We start from the raw sequence: 21,894 nt of genomic DNA on the forward strand, positions 1-21,894 counted from the left end.
TAAAATGTATCATTCTTGGATTCTAAGAAAGAGTAGGAAAAAAGGTTCTAGAGGCAATAAGATTATGTTGTTTTGTTGAAACTCCACCTGGACTATATGATCTGGGAACCTGAAGAAAGCAAAGAGAATTTCATTCAAAATTATTAATTAATGGTGCTTTGAAGAATGAAATGTCTTTTAAAAAATAAGTCAGGCAAACACTATGACACAAGGTACTCAATATTTAGAGTGATTTATATTCAACTTACAGTACTAATCTGCCAAGCACTAAGAGTACATCTTCACATTCAGTAGTCAAAAATGGACGTGCACTGGCAAAACTTTGGATGGCAAGTCGATATACCTCCAGAAGATACACAATATGTTCTGATGCATTCTTGTTGCTTGCATATTGCAATAAAGTCTAAAAAATAAAAATATTTAATTATTTTACAATTAGAACTAATGAAACAATTTGTCTTTGTTCTCAAAAGCACTGTCCCTTCCTTTTCTTCTAACAGACACATACACCATTTATTTGTCTTTTTAAGGCTCTGGTTTATTTAGAGGATACTATTTTCATCACTTAATTGTTTCAAGGACTTAAAGAAAAGGATGACTTATTCTTCTGATATGAGAATAAATTTAAAAGCAAAACCATAAAATGCCTACAGTTCTCTTTATAGCCCTGAAACGAAACAGCGAGTTTCATTAATACAACATTAACTTAAGAGAGAAAGAGAGAAGAGGAAGAAGACAAGGGGTAAGGGTGAGGAGTTATTCTTACACAGGGCCCAACAAACAGTTCTAGGGTTCCATAAAATCATCTTCTTCTCACAAAAAATTGATTAGGCTTCCAGAGATTAATTTATGTTGACCAAATTACAAAAGGCAAATTTTATGTTGTTTTTAAAAGGTTTATTAAAAAGAATTCATCATAAAGACCAAATGCCAGTTTATTTGCTCAAAACAAGGGATGATCACATCACCATGTAGCATCCCCGAATCCTTTATTGTAGCTGAGGAGTGATAACTTCTGGTCAGCATGGAATTTAAATCAAAATTAAATGTAACTGTGATTAAAAAGTTTGACAAATTACATGTGTCCTATCACTAAAAATTTGTTCAAATGATGGTTTATGTTCTCCTTGGACAATGCTAAAAAAAAAAACTCCTGCCAAATTCTTATTTGAAGACTCTAGTTTCAAGGGAGTTATTCTCTCTCCTATTATCATACACATTCTGACCAGGCTAGAGAGTTCCTAACTTACTTCTATAGGTAAGTCTTATTTTTAAAGGGTAGTTTTATCTTAAATACACTCTATCTGATATGAATTATTACCCCTAGAATAATTTCTTCAAAGATTCCTAACTTAGTTTCTGTTTTTGATTTTTCCTGCCTAGAAAACTACAAATAGATATGGCAAAACTTTGGATGGCAAATAGATATGGTTGCATTGCAGGATTCGACCAGATTTCCTGAAGCTTTAGTTTCTACAATAATGGTCCTTATTATCAGTTCTGATAAGTGAGATATGACAGCATGGTCATGGTTGCTTAAAATTTTTAAGACCCTTATAAGGAAACATATGAGATAAGTCATTATACCATGTATAATGAAAATATTCCTAACCAACACATTGAATTGCCTGATTTTTGCACACTTTAATATCAGTCAAGCTATTTTAGTATGTCCAGTCAATTAAGTATCTTCCTACTTGGTTACAGTTATTTTAGGTAATTGGTTGCCTTCTATATTTTCAGAAGAGGATCATGTCACCATTTAATCAAATCCCAAATTTTAATAAAATGATGAGAGGATCATAAAACTGACCATCAAACAATTCTACCTCCCAGTTAAATGAGAAAAGAAATGTAAAATATGTGCTTAACTGTTACATAAATAATTTCTACTAATTTCTCAGAAGAAATTTATTAAAATCAATGTTAGGAATTCTGAATCAAGTCAGCAAATAACATTGCTTTTATCAGTTAATCTTAACAATCAGGGAACATTAAAATTTTAAATTGATACTAGATTATTTTGGTAGTGCTGTGGATTGAACCCAGGGTCTTCTGCATGCTGGACAACTAGTCTATCAAATTATATCCCCAGTCCTTGATATCAAGATTTTATGATCTTTAAGTCAGATATTACATCTTATCAATCTTTGTTAAGTTTACCATTCCTTGACCCACTTATTTTTTAAAAATTTTTTTTAGTTGTAGTTGGACACATTAATTTATTTAGTGCTGAGGGTCCAACCCAGCACCTCTTACATGCTAGGCAAGTGCTCTACTGCTGAACACAGCAGCCCCTCCTTGACCCACTTCCAATGGACATTCTCAAGTCTCCCTATTTGTAGAATACATTCACTTTTTTACTCATTTGATAACTATTGATAGTTTATTATTATCATACAGTTGCTAGGGGCTGGAGAAAGATAGGACCTACCTTCACAACCTTTGAGAATGAGTCAATATGACAGCTGAAACCACACACGCAAATTTACCAACTGTTAGCCAGGCACGATGGCACATACCTGTAATCCTGTTAACTTGGGAGGGTGAGGCAGGAGGACTGCAAGTTTGAGACCAGCCTCAGCAACTTAGCAAGGCACTAAGCAATTTAGCCAGACTCTGTCTCAAACTAAAAAAATAAAATAAAAAGGACGGGGGATGTGACTTAGTAATAGGGCACCCCTGGGTTCAATCCTTGGTATCAAAAAGAAACAAACAAACAAGCAAGCAAACAAACAAAACAACCAACTTTTGCTAGTACAGAAAAAGGAAGGGCAGAACACATACTGACAGGATTGGTCTCTTCACAATCCCCAAGCCCACTAAGAGAGCCCCTGCCACCAATCTAATATCTTTTGATGCAGATATTCCATTAAGACTTCTATAAATTACACAATTTCAAATATTAAATTCACTGTGGAATGTTTGCTTACAATCTGCTCTATACTGATTTACACTTTCTATATTTCTAAATCTACCCCCTCATGTTAGTTGAAATTAAATAGTGAAGTCTCCATAACATACCCACTATGAACATATTTCCGGTGTTTGAAGAATTACTGGAACAATCTTCATTAATATCTTCCTCCCCTCAGCCCAGCACTGAGGATTGAACCCAGAGTGTTGTGCATGCAAGGAGCTAAGCTACCCTCCCAGCCCTCTATGATTTTTTTTTTAAATGCAAGATTAGGCTGAATGAATTATAACCACCCAAATAACATTTTAAATACTTTATGTAAACAAAACCGCATCAGGAGCAGTAAAGAAAAAAACAGAGATCTCTTGTTTCCCTTTTAAATTCTAGAAGACATTAACAAAATTGAAGGAGAAATGGGGCATAAATAATAAATATGACCCCTTCAAGTTCGGTGGCATTCTACAGAGATCAAATTGATGAACTCTTCCCTGTATTTCAGTAAAGTCATTTATTCCATCAACACTACAATGTGGTAGCCCAGTGCTGAGGATGGAAACTATCATTGCCTTTAAAAGATAATGCATACTGAGATTAAAAAAAAAAAATAGCCAATTTAGACACTAAATTTGATCATTCTTAACAATGCTTCCATTCACATCCCAAGTATATTACCCTCAGATCACTCTATCACGCCCTTGTTACATGCCTCAACTATCTATTATACATTCCTATCTGGATGTCTATTCAAATCCTGAACATGTCCAAAACCAAACATCTTCCCCAGCAGATATGCTCTTCCTTCCACATACTATCTGCCTCCTTTCAGAAGCCAAAACTAAGAAATTATCTTTGAAACCCCCATTCCAAAGTTAAGTGTTGTATTCAGGATTTGAACTAGGGACATCTAGCTCCAAAGACCAAACTTAATTCCATGCTTTACATCATCTCAGAATGCACAAGTCCACAACTTTCTTAAGTATGTTTTCAAATTCTGCTGCTTCTTCCCAAGCATTACCTTTAATATTTTGTAGCAAGTAGTATTGTGGTCATCATTTGGCCTTCTTCCTAAGAGTTTACATCTAATTTCCATTCTAAAGTGCCCAGTTTTCCAACAATGGTGCTGAAAACCCATATTTTAGAATGTTAGTGGTTCATACAAACCTGACAAAAGATAGCTGGTGTTTATTCTGAAAAATGAACATCCCATGGCAATAGGAACTAATGTGATTTAACAGAGAAAGGTATGCATTATTTTGAATTTTGCATATGAAGCAAGAAACTTTTGTATGATTTAAATTTCTTAGCACATGAATGTCTCAAAAATCATAAATTTGAATAAAATGTGATCAATACTATATGAATTAGATTTCTACGAGGAAGCAGCACTTGAGCTGGAATCTCTGAAGTATAAAAAGCTAAGTTTTAAAATGCAAAGATGAAGGCAATGGGAGGACTCCAAAGAGAGCAGCTTGAACAAAGTCAGAAAATGACTATGACAGATGGGGGATAAATGGCGAAGAGACTTAAATATCAGTTAATAATGAGGAAGTATTGAATGTTTCCTGTAAAGAAAATAAGCTGGGTGTGAGATGAAACAAAACAGGAAGAAAAACAGCAGGCTGCTTATACTGAGAGAGTAAATGGGTAAAATAAATTATAATCCTAAGTCTTTTACTTATGTTGTCACTGTGCTCCAACTCACACTTTGTATATTAGTTACAGTTAACTTTTTTTTTTCTCTTCTAGGAACTGGGGATTGAGCCAGGGGCACTCTACCACTGAGCTACATCCCCAATCCTTTTAATTTTGAGACAGGGTATCATTAAATTGCTGAGTCTGACCTCCAACTTGTGATCCTCCTGACTCAATGTCCAAATTAGCTGAGACTACAGTTGTATACCAACACTCATGGCTATGGTTGATTTTTTTTAAGGCCAAAACCAAAAAAGACCTACTTGTTAGTCCATTCACCTATCTATAATTTTTCTTCTGTAATGACTAAATCTTATTATTCATCATCTCAACCTACCAAGATTATTTTTAGATATAGATTCTGTTAGGGATTTAAGGATGCTTTCTAGCTTTGTTTTATTTTCAATTTCAAAACATACCTTCTGCTATTTTGCCATAATAGTAATATCATTTATTGTACTATTACCACTACTCAGAAACAGAATACTGTTAATAAGTAATATCAACATTCCTTTAATGTTTAAAGTATTTTAATAGACTCATGCTATATGTCTCTACATTTATTGTAAAGTTTTCTTCAACATCAGTATCCTCATGGCTGTACAACCTTGTATGGCTACCACAACTTATTACCTAATTTTCTATTTATGGACACATGCTTTCTAACTTTGCAGTATTATATATAACACTGAAATGAGTACTGTATGCCTAACTTTTTCCATGTATTCATGACAATTTTCTTAGAATAATGTCCTATAAATAGAATTGCTGGGTGCATGATTTTGAAGACTTTACAGAGTATCAAATTGTGCTCCAGAAAATTTGTTCCAATTTACATTTCTATTATCAGCATAAAATGGTGACAGATTGAGGAGCTATCACAATTATTATATATTATAAACTAAACACGATTTTTTTGAGGACCAGCATGTTCGAGAATATATAATATTTTGTTTACTCAACTTACAATCTTTTCATCACTTGTGGTTGAGAAAAAAATTGTTTCTTTAATGATATAAACTTAAAATTTAATTACTTGAGCTATCAATAAAGGACAGAGGTCAGGTTGGAGGGGACAGCAGGGGGCATGGGGTTATTAATGATGGTAGAATGTAGTGATCATTATTATACAAAGTACATGTATGAAGACACAAATTGGTGTGAATATACTGTGTATACAAGAAGAGATATGAAAAATCATGCTCTATATATGTAATAAGAATTGTAATGCATTCCACTGTCATATATATGGTAAAATAATTTTCAACAAGTAGACCATGAGTATTCATTAGTGTCAGGGAAACCAGATATCCGTATGCAAATCAATGAAGATTGGACCTTACCTTAGACTAGACACAAATATCAATTCAAAATGTATAAAAGACCTAATAACTGAAACTACAAAACACTAGAAGAACACATAGGAGGGAAAGCTTTGTAACAGTGGATTTGGCAATGATTTCTTGAACAGCATACCAAAAAACAAACAATAAAATAAAAATAGATAAACTAGTCTACATTAAAATTTAAAACTGTGCATTGAAGGTCTCTTATCAACAGAGTAAAAAGGCAACCCACAAAATGGGAGAAAATATTTGCAAATCATGTTAATGAATTAATATTTAGAATACATTTAAAAATTTCTAAGTGTCAACCACTTAAAAACAATTTTTAAATGGGCAGAAGACTTGAATATATATACAAATGGCCAAAAAGCACATGAAAAGATGCTTAGTACTACAAATTAGGCAAATGCAAATCAAAACCACAATGTTAATCACCATAACCACTTATGTTAATCAGGTTTTGTTGCTGTGACCTGACAAGAATAACTTAGAGGAGGAAAAGTTTATTTGGGCTTGCAGTTTTAGAGGGTTAGTCTATGGTTGGCTGACTCCATTGCCCTGGGCCCAGACTGAAGCAGAATATGTGGCAGAAGGATGTGGTGGAGGAACACTGCTCCCTTCATGAAAGCCAGGAAGCAGAGAGAGGAGAAGGCGCCACTGGGGAGATGAACCCTTTCAGGGCAGTCCCCGGTGACCTACCTCCTCCAGCTGCGCCCACCTGCCTACCTTACCACCCAGTCAGCCCATTCAAATGAGAATGGACTGATCAGATTACAGCTTTCATAATCTAAACATTTCACCCCTGAATATTCCCAAAATAACACAGGAGCTTTGGGGGGACACCTTATATCCAAACCATAACACCACTTGATACCCATTTGAATAGCTATTATAAATTTAATTTTTTAAAGTGTTGGATGTGGAGAAATTGGAACTTTCCATACATTGTTGGTGGAAATGTAAAGTGGCACAGCTGCTATAGAAATAGTACAATGTTTCTTCCAAAGATTAATCAGGAATACCACATGATCCAATAGTTTCACTTTAATTATTTACCCAAAATAATGGAAAGCAAGATCTCAAAGATGTATTTGGAGAATTATATTTACAGCAGCATTGTTATCAACAGTCAACAGGTAGAAGCAACCAAAGTGTCCATAAACATGAATGAATGAACAAAATGTGGTACATACATATGATGGAATATCATTCAGGCTCAAAAGGGAATCAATTCTCACACATGCTACAATATGAATGAACCCTGAGAACAATATGCTAAGGAAATAATCAAGTTACAAAGAGATTTTGTAGTTCCACTTTCATAACGTACCAAATAGTCAAATTCAGAGACAAAGGGTAGAAAGAAGGGTGGCTGCCAGAGGCTAGGGAAAGGGAAGAATGAAGAGTTAGTGTTCAATGGGTACAGAAAATGTGAATATACCTAATGCCACTAAATTGTGCACTTAATGATTGAGGCCAGGTGCTCTTGGTACACACCTGTAGGCCCCTTACTCAGGAAGTTGAGGAGGAAGGACCTCTTGAGCTCAGGAATTTGGGGTCAACCTGGACCATGGCAAGACCTCCATGGCAAAAACAAAAAGTTAAGACAGGAAATTGTATGTTATATATATATTACCAGAATTTTTTTTTAAGTGCTGTCTCAAGATTTTAGATTAGAAACCCTCAAGAAACCAAAGCAAGTATGCAAAAGAAAGATCATGGGGTGGGGGAGAAATGAAGAAAAATATAAATTATCTCCAATTTTTGCTTCAATAGTTCAACACATCCAATTCGTTTTGCTTCAATGAATTGCTACTCCTTTAAAAAAAAATTGTAATTATAGTAGAACAGAATGCCATTATTTTATTTGTTTATTTTTAGGTGTTGCTAAGGATTGAACTGAGCACTGGGTTCAATTTTTTAAAAAACTCAAATGTCTTCCAATAAGTGAATTAATAACATATAATAAATGCTCATCCATAAAAGAAATTAACTTTTGATTTTATACAAATTAAATAAATTTAAAAATAATTATACTTAGTGAAAGCAGTCAAAGAGAGACTGATTACACAAAATTCTAAAAAATACAACATAATCTACAATGGATCAGTACTTGTGTGGAATGGAAGACTATATGTGAGTGGGGCGTGAAAAAACAAATACAAAAGAGTAGAAAGAAATTTCTAGGGAATGGATATAATCATTATTTTGATTATGATGATGATTTCATGCATGTGAAATATACGCCAAATCTTATCAAACAGTACATTTTAAATATAAGCAATTTATTATGTCAATTATACCTCAATAAGGCCATTTTAAAAATGCAAATGGACCATGGGAAGCAAAAAAAAATCATAAATAGAAATAAGCTTTGCATTTAAAATAACAAACATATGATGCTTATTACAATAAAATGTAAAACTTCTGTGCATCAAGGCAACATAAAAAGTGAAAAGATAAACTGATAAGACATTTCCAAAGCTTATAACCAAAAGTATCTATAACATAAAACTTTAATAAAAATTATTAAGAAAAAGACAACCCAACAGCCAATATAAGGTAATATAAGTAAAACAAGAATCAAAACAGAGAGGAAACAATGACAAGTACTGAAATATCTGGTAACAAGAAAAGTAGTTTAAAAGGCTAGTATATAGATGGTAAAAAGCACAAGTGCATGCCAGTAATCCCAGCTACTCCTGAGTATGAAGCAGGAGGATTGCAAGTTCAAAGCCAGCCTGGGTAACTTAACAAGACCTTGTCTTATAATAAAATTTTTTAAAAAGGCTGTGACGAAGCTCAGTGGTGGAATAATTGCCTAGCATGTGGGAGGCCCTGGTTTCATTCCCTGAAGTAAAAGCAGTAGTACTACTACTAATAGTAATAGTAATTCTCACTCCAGTCAGAATGGCAATTATCAAGAATACAAGTAAGGGCTGGGGATGTGGCTCAAGCAGTAGCGCGCCCGTCTGGCATGCAGCGCGGCCCGGGTTCGATCCTCCACACCACATACAAACAAAGATGTTGTGTCCACCGATAACTTAAAAAAAAAAAAAAAAAAAAGAATACAAGTAATAATAAATGTTGGCGAGGATACGGGGGAAAACATACACTCATACATTGCTGGTGGGACTGCAAATTGGTGCAACCATAATGGAAAGCAATGTGGAGATCCTCAGAAAACTTGCAATGGAACTGCTATTTGATGAAGTTATCCCACTCCTTGGCATATACCCAAAGGATTTAAAATCAGCATATTATAGTGACACATCCACATCAATGTTCAGAGCAACTCAATTCACAATAGCTAAATCATGGAACCAACCTAAGTGCCCTTCAACAAATAAATGGATAAAGAAAATGTTGTACATATACACAATGGAATATTACTCAGCCACAAAGAAAAATGAAATCATGGCATTTGCCGTTAAATGGATGGAACTGGACACTATCATGCTAAGTGAAATAAGCCAGTCCCAAAAAACCAAGAGCCTAATGTTCTCTCTGATAGGCGGATGCTAACACACAATGTGTGTAAGTTGGCGGGGAATGGGAATAGGAAAGACAGTGGAATTAATCGGTCATAACTTTCCTATGTTCATATATGAATACACAACCAGTGTTAACTCCGCATCATATACTACCACAAGAATGGGAGGTTATACTCCATGTATGTAGATATGTCAAGATACATTCTACTGTCGTGTATAAAGAAAAGGAACACATAAAAAATTTAAAAATAATGATACCACCACAAACGACCAGGTGCACTGGCATATGCTTGTAGTTCCAGCTATTCAGGAGGCTAAGGTAAGAAGATCACTTGAGCCCAAGAGTTTGGGGATAACCTAAGCATCATAACTAGACATTTCCTCAAACAAATAACAACAACAACAACATCAACAACAACAACAACAAAAAAAAAAAAACCACAAAGAAGTCAGGCAAAGTGGCTCATGCCTATAATCCCAGAAACCTGGGAGGCTGAGGCAGGAGGACCACAAATTCAAGGTCAGCCTTGGCAACTAAATGAAACCCTGACTCAAAACAAAATATAAATGAGGGGCTAAAAGCATGCAATGGAGGAAGGATAGCATCTTCAACAAATGGTGTTGGGAAAACTGGAAATCCATATGCAACAAAATGAAACTGAATCCCTTTCTCTCGCCATGCACAAAAGTTAACCCAAAATGGATCAAGGAGCTTGATATCAAATCAGAGACTCTGCGTCTGACAGAAGAAAAAGTTGGCTCCGATCTACATATTGTGGGGTCGGGCTCCAAATTCCTTAATAGGACACCCATAGCACAAGAGTTAATAACAAGAATCAACAAATGGGACTTACTTAAACTAAAAAGTTTTTTCTCAGCAAGAGAAACAATAAGAGAGGTAAATAGGGAGCCTACATCCTGGGAACAAATTTTTACTCCTCACACTTCAGATAGAGCCCTAATATCCAGAGTATACAAAGAACTCAAAAAATTAGACAATAAGATAACAAATAACCCAATCAACAAATGGGCCAAGGACCTGAACAGACACTTCTCAGAGGAGGATATACAATCAATCAACAAGTACATGAAAAAATGCTCTCCATCTCTAGCAGTCAGAGAAATGCAAATCAAAGCCATCAAGATAAGATACCATCTCACTCCAGTAAGATTGGCAGCCACTATGAAGTCAAACAACAAGTGCTGGCGAGGATGTGGAGAAAAGGGTACACTTGTACATTGTTGGTGGGACTGCAAATTGGTGCGGCCAATTTGGAAAGCAGTATGGAGATTCCTGGGAAAGCTGGGAATGGAACCACCATTTGACCCTGCTATTGCCCTTCTCGGACTATTCCCTGAAGACCTTAAAAGAGCATGCTACAGGGATACTGCCACATCGATGTTCATAGCAGCACAATTCACAATAGCTAGATTGTGGAACCAACCCAGATGCCCTTCAATAGATGAATGGATAAAAAAAATGTGGCATTTATACACCATGGAATATTACGCAGCACTAAAAAATTACAAAATCATGGAATTTGCAGGGAAATCGATGGCACTAGAGCAGATTATGCTTAGTGAAGCTAGCCAGTCCCTAAAAAACAAATACCAAATGTCTTCTTTGATATAATGAAAGCAACTATGAACAGAGTAGGGAGGAAGAGCAGGAAGAAAAGATTAACATTAAACAGAGACATGAGATGGGAGGGAAAGGGAGAGAAAAGGGAAATTGCATGGAAATGAAGGGAGACCCTCATTGCTATACAAAATTACATATAAGAGGTTGTGAGGGGAATGGGAAAATAAACAAGGAGAGAAATGAATTACAGTAGATGGGGTAGAGAGAGAAGATGTGAGGGAAGGGGAGGGGGGATAGTAGGGGATAGGAAAGGTAGCAGAATACAACAATTACTAATAGGGTGCTGAGGGCCATTACCAAGTAGGAATGATGCATCGAAATTTCCTTGCCTGCGTACCCCATGTTAATTTTGCTGTTGACATTGCATGTGTGTTTGAGAAAGGTGACCCTACTCAAGGACGAGGGTGGATCCAGGATTAGGGTGTATCCTGCAGTTTGAGGAAGTATAGTATCCCGGTCCTTGGGTTAAGGGCGTTCCCAGTTTAAGACCTTGGGTTTTTAGGGAAGTTCGATGTTGAGGATTATTGCTGCTGAAAATAGGGCGTTCCTGCTACCTGAGCTCCCTTTGAGTTCTTGTGAGATTCAGAGAGTATTTTGGGAAGGAAGCCTCGTGGACTAGGTGAATTGGGTGGCAGCAGAACTGGGATTGCCCCAGAACGTGTGTGGAGGCCAGTGTGAGTTCGGGAATAAAGAATTGCTGTTTGAATCTACAAAGCTGTGTGGTGGCTCGTGATTCTGTGCCCAGCCAAGACTGCGGCAATAGGGCATTATGTAAAATTGTGGATGGGTAACCGACATGATTCTGCAATCTGCATTTGGGGTAAAATTGGGAGTTCATAACCCACTTCAATCTAATGTATGAAATATGATATGTCAAGAGCTTTGTAATGTTGTGAACAACCAATAAAAAATAAATAAATAAACATAGGAAAAAAATATATAAATGAATGAATGAATGAGGCTGGGGATGTAGCTCAGTAGGAAAGCACCCAGTACTGGAAAAAAACTGAGTTCGATCCCCAGTACTGGAAAAAAAACAAAGGGGAAAAAAACCCACAAGAAAACAAAGCAAATGTCTCACTAATTATTCACTGAAATATAACAAATAATACTTTAGTATGTCTTTCAAAACATGTTCTATATGTTATTTCTTTATAAACTGAGAGAATAGTTTTCTTTTTTATTCTAATTTGTTATATATGACAATAGAATGAATTACAGTTCATATTACACATATACTGCACAATTTTTCATACCTCTGGTTGTATACAAAGTATAGTCACACCATTCCTGTCTTCATACATGTTCTTAGGGTAAAATGATGTCCATCTCATTCTACCGTCTTTCCTACCCTCATGCTCCCTCCCTTCCACTCCCACTCCTTTGTCCTATCTAGAGTTTGTCTAATCCTCCCTTGCTCCCACTCCAATCCAATATGAATCAGCCTCCTTATATCAGAGAGAATAGTTCTTTATTTTCATTTTTTACAACAGATCTTGCATATTCTTTCATAGCAATACTAAAATTCACACACTACTACCACTTTAAAGGATGTACACAATAAAGAAGTGAAAGTCTACAACTCTATTCCATCCAATTCCATCCCCACTCCCCCCCCCAAAAAAAAAAAAAAAACAAATTTGGTTCCTACCCTTATAAGGCCTTATACACAATATAAGATTTCTTTTGTTGAGGCTCAAATGCTATATGATTCTGGAAAGTTAAAAAGCATATGTTAGTTTTGATAATTCCAAACCTAGAATACTTTATAAAAAGCCCTCATCCAGTCCAAGATGGAGTCTTGCATTCCTGTTTTCCCTTCTCTTCTGAAGCACACACTAGCTTCAATTGCAATCAATGAAGCTGATTACAGAAACAAGGTAAGGATAATTATCTCCTTCTAAACTATACTAACTAGAAAAAAGCAATAATGCAGCTTATTCAGAAATTATTTATATTTGATTTTTAAATTATTATGCAAGAGATAGGCATTGAGGGTGGGGTTGTGGCTCAGTGGTAGGGTGCTTGCCTACTATGTGTGAGGCACCAGGTTCAATCCTCAGCACCACATAAAAATAAAATAAAGATATTGTATCCACCAATAACTAAAAAATAAATATTAAAAACTTCTTTAAAAAAGGGAGAGATAGGTACTGAGAGGTGGGGGTTTTTTTGTTTGGTTTTGTTGGCTTCCTTGCCCCACCCACACTAGTGATTGAACCCTGGGCTTTTATACATGCTAGGCAAGCATGCTACCACTGGGCTACATCTCCTGAAAGGTATCTTGTTATTTTAGCTCTTACAATTGAGAATGGAATCAGTGCAATTCACAGTAGCAAGACAAGCACCCTACCACTGAGCTATATATATCCCCAACCCCACTAAGAGTTATTGTACCTATGTTCCTGTTCCCTAAAGACAAACTGGTTAGAAGGTAGATAAATACACTTGATCATCATACTGTTCTTCCGCACCATATGCAAATGTATTAATATTAATGTTCACTCTACCAGAGAATAAACTCAGAGGGCAGGAACCATATCTGTTTTATTCAACACTGTAAATCAGAATCCAGCATTCTGACTACCACATAGCAAGTACTTTACAATTATTTGCTTTTGATGTTTTGTTTAAAAAGTTTTTTTAGTTGTAGATGGACACCATATCTTTATCTTATTTATCTATTTTTATTTGGTGCCAAGGATGGAACCCAGTGCCTCATGTGTGCGAGGCAAGCGCTCTACCACGGAGTCACAACCCCAGCCCTGTTTTGTACTTTTATGAAATGATTTGTTAACTTATTTTCAACATTTAAGAGTTTTGCAGGCCAGGCACGGTGGTGCACACTGTAATCCCAGTGGCTTGGGGAGCTGAGGCAGGAGGATCTCAAGTTCAAAAACCAGCCTTAGCAACAACAAGGCACTAAGCAACCCAGTGAGACCCTGTCTCTAAATAAAATACAAAATAGGACTAGGGATGTGGCTCAGTAGTTGAATACCCCGAGTTCAATTCCCAGTACACCCCTCCCCCAAAAAAGAGTTTTGTAGACACCTATCTTTGATCAGAATATTGGAATGAGGATTTAAAGTGAAATATCCTGATGGGCATGGTGGCATTTACCTGTAATCCCAGTTACTCCAGAGGTTAAGGCAGGATTACAAATTCAAGGTCTCTGAATTTACTGAGACCCTATCTCAAAATAAAAAAATAAAGGGCTGGGGATGTGGCTCAAGCAGTAGCGCGCTCGCCTGGCATGCTTGCGGCCCGGGTTCGATCCTCAGCACCACATACAAACAAGGATGTTGTGTCCGCCAAGAACTAAAAAATAAATATTAAAAATTCTCTCTCTCTCCCTCTCTCTCCTCTCTCACTCTCTCTTTAAAATAAATAAATAAATAAATAAAAATAAAAATAAAAAGGGATGGAAAATCAACTCATTAAGAGAGCACTCCTGGGTTTAATCCTTGGTACCACCAAAAGCAGTGAAATTTCCTAATTTCAAATGTATTATGTATATGTTCTCCATTTTATACAAGAATAAAACACAAAATTGAGCCAAACATATTTTATCTGCATTTACTGTTAGAACTTTATGGGATAATTTACTCTAGATTTAACAATTTTATTTACCAACTCCTTTAAAGACTGAACTCAAGTTTCCCTACAAAAGAAAAAAGCCAAATAAAGAGACACAACAATTAATGCAAACAAATAGTTTTAGTTCAAATTAGTAGAATGACTTCCTCTGGGGTGGTATTTACTCCAGAGAGGAAAATGAAAACCCACTGGGACAAGCATATAATATTAACACTTGCATTTAAATAAACTTTAAAAAGTCATCCCTTTTATGTATTTCTGGTATTGTTTTATAAACTTATACAATGAATCAGTATGGTATAAATAAAACTTACAGATATTCATTTATTTAAAACATAAAACAATGAACAAATGTTTGAAGAAAGTTTAAAAATTAATCTTTAGGGCCGGGGTTGTAGCTCAGTGGTAAAGCAACTGCCTAGCATGTGGTAGGCACTGGGTTCTATTCTCAGCACCACACGTAAATAAATAAAATAAAGGTCCATGGACAACTAAAAAAAAAAAGCCAAATAAAGAGACGTGTGTGTGTGTGTGTGTGTGTGTGTGTGTGTGTGTAATTAGTCTTTAGCAAATTTAGCAGAATTTCTCAATATAATTATAGGACTTTGAAGCACAATCAATTTAAAGGTCATCCTATGTAAGCAACAATCTGAAGCTCCCCAAACAATAAACTGTTTTGGCCAAAGGTCATAGATCCTTTAGTGGTATTCTACTAGAAAATTTAAAGCTCATAATGTAAACAAAAGTTAAGTTAATGGAAAACACTAGGTCTTTCCTAATTATTCAGCTATGACTGTCTTCCTGGAGCCTAATGTATAAAAGACAATGCCTGATCAATTAACGATTACATTGACAAATCTCTCAAAACCACAATCACTATTTGTATCACATATTCCAACGTCCTCAGTTTAGGCTGTGACTGATAACCTTTGGGATTATGTTTTGCTTCTTGAGACCCTCAAAAGAGGATAGAATTTCAAAATCATATCGTCATACTCAATGATTAGACAAAATCTAGTTAACTATTTTTGACAGTTATAGGGGCTGGGGGTATGGCTCAAGTGGTAGCCTGCTGGCCTGGCATGCGGGATGCACTGGGTTCCATCCTCAGCACCACATAAAAATAAATTTAAAAAGATATTGTGTCCACCTAAAACAAGGGGGGAAAAAAAGACAGTTATGTAAAAAAATTTTGCAGGGGCTGGGGTTGTGGCTCAGTGGTAGAGTGCTTGCCTCACATGTGTGAGTCACTGGGTTCAATTTTCAGCACCACATATAAATAAATGAATAAAATAAAGGTTCATCAACACTAAAAAATTTTGCAAAAAGTTTTAATGTCTGATATTCAGAAATATTTAATGTCTGATACTCATGAAAAAATACTCAAATTATGTTTCAATGAAAATTAACATTAAGTTAACTTTTTACCTATCAGATTGGCAAAATATTAAAAAGTTTCACACCAGGTTGGCAAGGATATAAGGAAAGAAGGTATCCAAGAAGTATATATTCAGTTTTTTGTAAAACCATCAAGATTAAAAACATTCTGCTGGGCAGGGTGGCACATGCCTATAATCCCAGCAGCTCAGAAAGCTGAGGCAGGAGGATAAAAGGAGTTCAAAGTCAGCCTCAGCAACTTGGTAAAGCATGAAGCAACTCAGTGAGACCCTGTCTCTAAATAAAATACAAAAGAGGGCTAGGGATGTGGCTCAGTGGTTGAGTGCCCCTGAGTTTAATCCCTGGTACCCCCCCCAACCAAAAAAAAAAAATCCCCTCTAATCTAGTAATTTTAATTCCAGGAATTTATACTGTAAATAACCAAGGTTTAATATTTAAAGACAGTCTCTGAAACACTATCTATGACAATAAAAAATAACATAAATTATTTATTGATGCCTGCCAAAACGTACTGATAAAGAAAAATGTTCTCTATATATTAAACTAAAAAGTTAATTGAAAAAGTATACTTGAGTTTTTAAGAATAGTCAAGAGACTAAGACAAGGATTTCCTCTAGGAAGTGACTGGAGAGATGGAGAGCAGAAGGAAAGGAGCTTTTCTTTTCCTTAAAACTCTATCTAACTATATATATATATTTTTTTTTTTTTGCTTTAAGCCTTGTTTTTATAATTTAAAAAAATTCAAATCACTTCTGATATAGGCATTATATTTTTAAAATATTTTTTTTTAAAGTTAAGTATTAAAGTTTTTCTACCTGTAGAATTTAAGAATCAATGCAGCTGGGCGGGTGGTGCATGCCTGTAATCCCAGCAGCTTGGGAGGCTGAGGCAGGAGGACTGTGAGTTCAAAGCCAGCCTCATCAATTTAGCAAGACCCTGTCTCTAAAATAGAATATAAAAAAGGGCCAAGGATGTGGCTCAGTGGTTAAGGACCCCTGGGTTCAATCCTCAGTACCAAAAAATAAAATAAAATAAAAAATCAATGGTAGAATACTTAACTATGCATTTTTTCTTAAATACAGTAAATTTGGATATATTTAATAAAAAGGTTTCTCTATTAGTGAAATAAGGTTTTAATATATAAACCTGAAATGATTTTTCTAAAAATAGCACATGAGTTAAGTACTTAGCACACAGAAAAATTCTTCAAATATAAATTCTCAAACTTTTGGGGCTGGGGACGTGGCTCAAGTGGTAGTGCGCTCCCCTGGCATTTGTGCGGCCCGGGTTCGATCCTCAGCACCACATACAAACAAAGATGTTGTGTCCGCTGAAAACTAAAAAAATAAATATTAAAATTCTCTCTTTCAAAAAAAAAAAAATTCTCAAACTTTTAACATCGGCTCACCTAGGATAAAACACCACTAGAACACAAGGGAGGGTATGGATGGAGCTTTCACTTTTTAGTCTTTCTTTTTGTTATTCTAGTTTTTAAACATTTTTAAAAAATTTTTAGTTGTAGTGGACACAATGCCTTTCTTTTATTTATATATATGTGATGCTGGAGATTGAACCCAGCACCACGCTCTACTGCTGAGCCCCAGCCCATTATTCTAGTTTTTTACAATGAGAATGTATTCATGAATTGCTTAGGCAATTAAGAAAATTTAATACTTACATAAACACATTCTATATGTACCTTTCCAACAGCTGAATTTATGTAGTAATTTTACAGTTTCCTTTAGGTATTTTTTGCAATGCTAAGGATCGAGCCCAGGGCCTCAGACATGTTAAACAATGCTTTATGTATTTATAAATATTATTTTTAAGTTTTCAGAATGAGCATGTATTAGTTCTGAGTAAAAAAAACTAAATTATATAATTATTTTTGTTATTTTAAATACTGTACTTAAATATATATGAAAAAAGGGGCTGGGGATGTGGCTCAAACGGTAGCGCGCTCGCCAGGCATGTGTGCAGCCCAGGTTCAATCCTCAGCACCACATACAAAGAAAGATGTTGTGTCTGCCGAAAACTAAAAATAAATAAATAAATATTAAAAATATATATATATATATGAAAAAAAGTAATTAGACATCGTGCTGGCTAATGTAACATGCTAGGGTTATTTTCTTGGGAGTATAAATACTATGAAATTAAATATCAACACCATATGCTCCTATATCTAAAACGAATAAAAAAGAAAGAAAGAAAAGAAAAAAATAACAATGAAGGCACTCAAAAAAAAAAAAAAAAAGACACTGGAGAAATCGGCACAAAAGTGTGGACAAATTACATTAGTAATTCCTAGGCCAGCTATGTTATAGAAATACAAGTAAATCTGAATAAACCTTGAAGAAGTCTGAAATTTACCTCATCTCAACTTCTCTCAAATGCATTAAAACCCATTTTATGTGAAATAAATGTAATTTACAACTTGGAAAACTTTGGTGGGAATTTTTTTTCATAAAAAGCTCATAATCAGGACTGTAGCTCAGTGTTACAGTCCTTGCCTAGGATGTGCAAGGCCCTGGGTTTAACTTCCAGGAAAGGAAGGAATGAAGGAAAGGACTAAGGAATGGAGGGGGAAAGAAAGATCATGGTCGGGCTGGGGTTGTGGCTCAAGCGGTAGAGCGCTCGCCTGGCATGCGTGTGGCCAGGGTTCAATCCTCAGCACCACATACCAACAAAGATGTCGTGTCGGCCGAGAACTAAAAAATAAATATTAAAAATTCTCTCTCTCCTCTCTCACTCTCTCTTAAAAAAAAAAAAGAAAAAAAAAAAAAAGAAAAGAAAGATCATGGTCATGTTTTAGACGGAAAGTAGAGAATCAAAATTCAGTGTATGGCCAGGCACAGTGGCACATGCCTGTAATTTCAGCACCTCAGGAGGGTGAGGCAGGAGAAGCAAAGATGTGAGGTCTGCCTGGGCAATTTAGCAAGACCTCATCTCAAAATAAAAACTAAAAAGTCCAAGGATGTACCTCAGTGGTTGAGCGCCCTGGGTTCAATACCCAACATGACACAAACAAACAATAAAAACAAAAAACGCACGGTGGTATGCCAAAAGGAAGGGAGGAATGGAGGAAGAAAGAAGATCATTTTTTTTTAATCTCAGGGACCTGCTGAAAGACAAAGCAACCAATTCTTCACTATCACATTTTGCTTCATTTTAGTGGGGGGGGAGGCATGTGACTTTTGGACTGATATAAACATTAGACATGGCAAAGTGTTTTGGACCTGATAAGTGGTAAAATGCTGCATAAAACATGTCTCTTTAGAAGATTCCCACTAATCTTAATATAAAAGATACATTAAGAAACATTTATCCCATCATTATCCTAATTTACATGAACACAGAACCCAATTTAAGAATAAGGTTTATGTCAGGCACAGTGATGCACGCCTGTTATCTCAGAAGCTTGGGAGGCTGAGACAGGAGGAGCGGGAGTTCAAAGCCAGCCTCAGCAAAAGTGAGGCGCTAAGCAACTCCGCGAGACCCTGTCTCAAAATAAAATACAAAATAGAGCTGGGTATGTGGCTCAGTGGCCAATTGCCCCTGAGTTCAATCCCTGGTTAAAAAAAAAAAAAAAAAAGTTTACTAACTTACACGTCTTGAGGCACAAAACACAATTTAGGAAATTATGATTATGATACAGGGGAAAAAGAGCATGGGCTTTGGAGTCTACAGACCTTGCAACAGGGTATGCATATATGACCTTAGGAAAGTTAGTTAATTTTCTGGGCCTTGGTTCTCTATCTGTAAAATGAGAATAACATTACCCACCTGAGAGAAAGGCACACAAAAGATACCCAAGAAATTATATAGTGCCCCTAATTTTTCACATAATGGTTTACAGGTTGGCTTTGTGCCAACACGAAAGTTTTATAATACAAATTTTTATTTGTTAAAAGTATCTATATAAAATTTGTTGTATAAATTTCTGTTAAGGGGCTGGGGATGTGGCTCAAGTGGTAGCCCGCTCGCCTGGCATGCGTGCGGCCCAGGTTCGATCCTCAGCACCACATACCAACAAAGATGTTGTGTCCGCTGAGAACTAAAAAATATTAAAAAAAAAATAAATAAATAAAAAATAAATAAATTTCTGTTAAATCAAGTTCTCTTCTATTCCCCCCACACACACACACACACACGAGATATGTACACCAGACCCAATTTAAAGGTTCTAAGGTAGGACTGGGGTCGTGGCTCAGTGGTAGAATGCTCACCTAGCACAAGTGAGGCACTGGGTTCAATCCTCAGCACCACATAAAAATAAATAAAATAAAGCTATATTTTAAAAAAAGTAGTTTAGTTTTTTTTTTTTTTAAAAGGTTCTAAGGTAATCAAGATACAAATAAAAAAGGTTTGGCTCCTGCTGGTAAGGAGCAAAAACTGCTTTCTCCTTAAAGACAGGTAAGACTCAGTTGTTACTCTCATAAAGTCTAGTAGGGGATTTAGGGAAAGAAAGATATAAAGAGCATCAAGTATTTATTGAGTATTCAATAAGAGCCAGGAACTATTCTAGGGACTATTTTAAGTACTTAGTAAATAAAACAGTCAAGATTCCAGATGAAGACAGAGGCAGGCAGAGCAGATAGTAGTGAGTTGAAGATAAAGTAGTGTTTTTTTAAAATATTTATTTATTTTTTTTAGTTATCGGCAGACACAACATCTTTGTTTGTACGTGGTGCTCAGGATCGAACCTGGGCCGCACGCATGCCAGGTGAGCGTGCTACCGCTTGAGCCACATCCCCAGCCCGATAAAGCAGTGTTAAGGAGGTCAAAGGTAACTAGGAAGTGCTGTTTTAGATAAGATAGCCTCTAGGAGAGGTCACAGGTGTCTAGACCTGAATGAAAACAAAACAGTTTATCAGTATGTCTGCCATTTTTTGCATTAAGTGGTGTTTTCTGTTTAGATTTTTTATTCATCGTTGTTCAAAAAAGCATGATCCATAGGAAGAAACAGAAACTTGTAGGTGTTCCAATATACAGCAAGAGACAAGAGTGGTAGGTACTACAGTGGATGATAGTACCTAGTTTTCACTGTTTCGCAGGTCACATTTATATTATGTTTTGGTCACAAGCACTACAAAGCTAGCTCTTGCAATGATTACTACTTGTCATGCAATTTCTATCTGGACATCTCCCAAGAGAAGGCAGGGCAAAAAAAAAAACAAAAAACAGAAGGTAATACACTAAAAATTCTTTAAAATATATGAAAGAAATAGGCATGCTGGCACAGGTCTGTAATGCCCGCAACTTGGAAATCTGAAGCAAAACAATCACCAGTTCAAGGCCAGCCTGGGCATGGGAACAAATATTTAGGCACTAGGCTTTTATTTACAGGATGCTAACAGAATATCCAGCCAGATTCTGTCTCAGAATAAAAAGGGCTAGGGATGTAGCTCGGTGGTTGAACACTCCTGGGTTCAATACCCAGTATCAAAAAGAAAAAAAGTGTGTGGTGGCCCCCCAACCCCAAGCTCAAGAATCTTCATGGCCACCAACCTCAAAGAGTTGGGAGGACTGATCCTCTTAATCTCAACACCTCCAACTATTGTACTATTTGGTAGCTAACTCTCCACCAATATTATAATGCCTCCCATTTTCTCTCTCCTCTATTCCTTTTTACATATATGTAAATGTATATATTGTTATATGAATATAGGGTTAAGCTGATAAGTAATGTCTCCAAGAAAGGACCAAAATCTCTTATTCTGTTCCTTTATAGTAATATTCTACAATAAAATTGTTTTTACTTAACTAAACTTTACATTATGGGTTCCTTTTGATAAATGAGCTGGT

General features: G+C 35.9%; 1 protein-coding gene across 1 annotated transcript in view; it reads right to left on the minus strand.

Annotated features, from left to right (window-relative positions):
* Positions 1 to 21,894, minus strand: part of RLF (RLF zinc finger) — a 75,833-nt gene that overhangs the window by 47,579 nt on the left and 6,360 nt on the right. The window contains exon 2 of the mRNA XM_081305368.1: positions 249 to 403. Within this exon, the coding sequence (XP_081161494.1) occupies positions 249 to 403 (155 nt within the window). The remainder of the gene's footprint in view (positions 1 to 248; positions 404 to 21,894) is intronic.

The sequence above is a fragment of the Spermophilus citellus genome (assembly GCF_964194105.1).
Source record: "Spermophilus citellus genome assembly, chromosome: 9".
Lineage (NCBI taxonomy): Eukaryota > Metazoa > Chordata > Mammalia > Rodentia > Sciuridae > Spermophilus > Spermophilus citellus.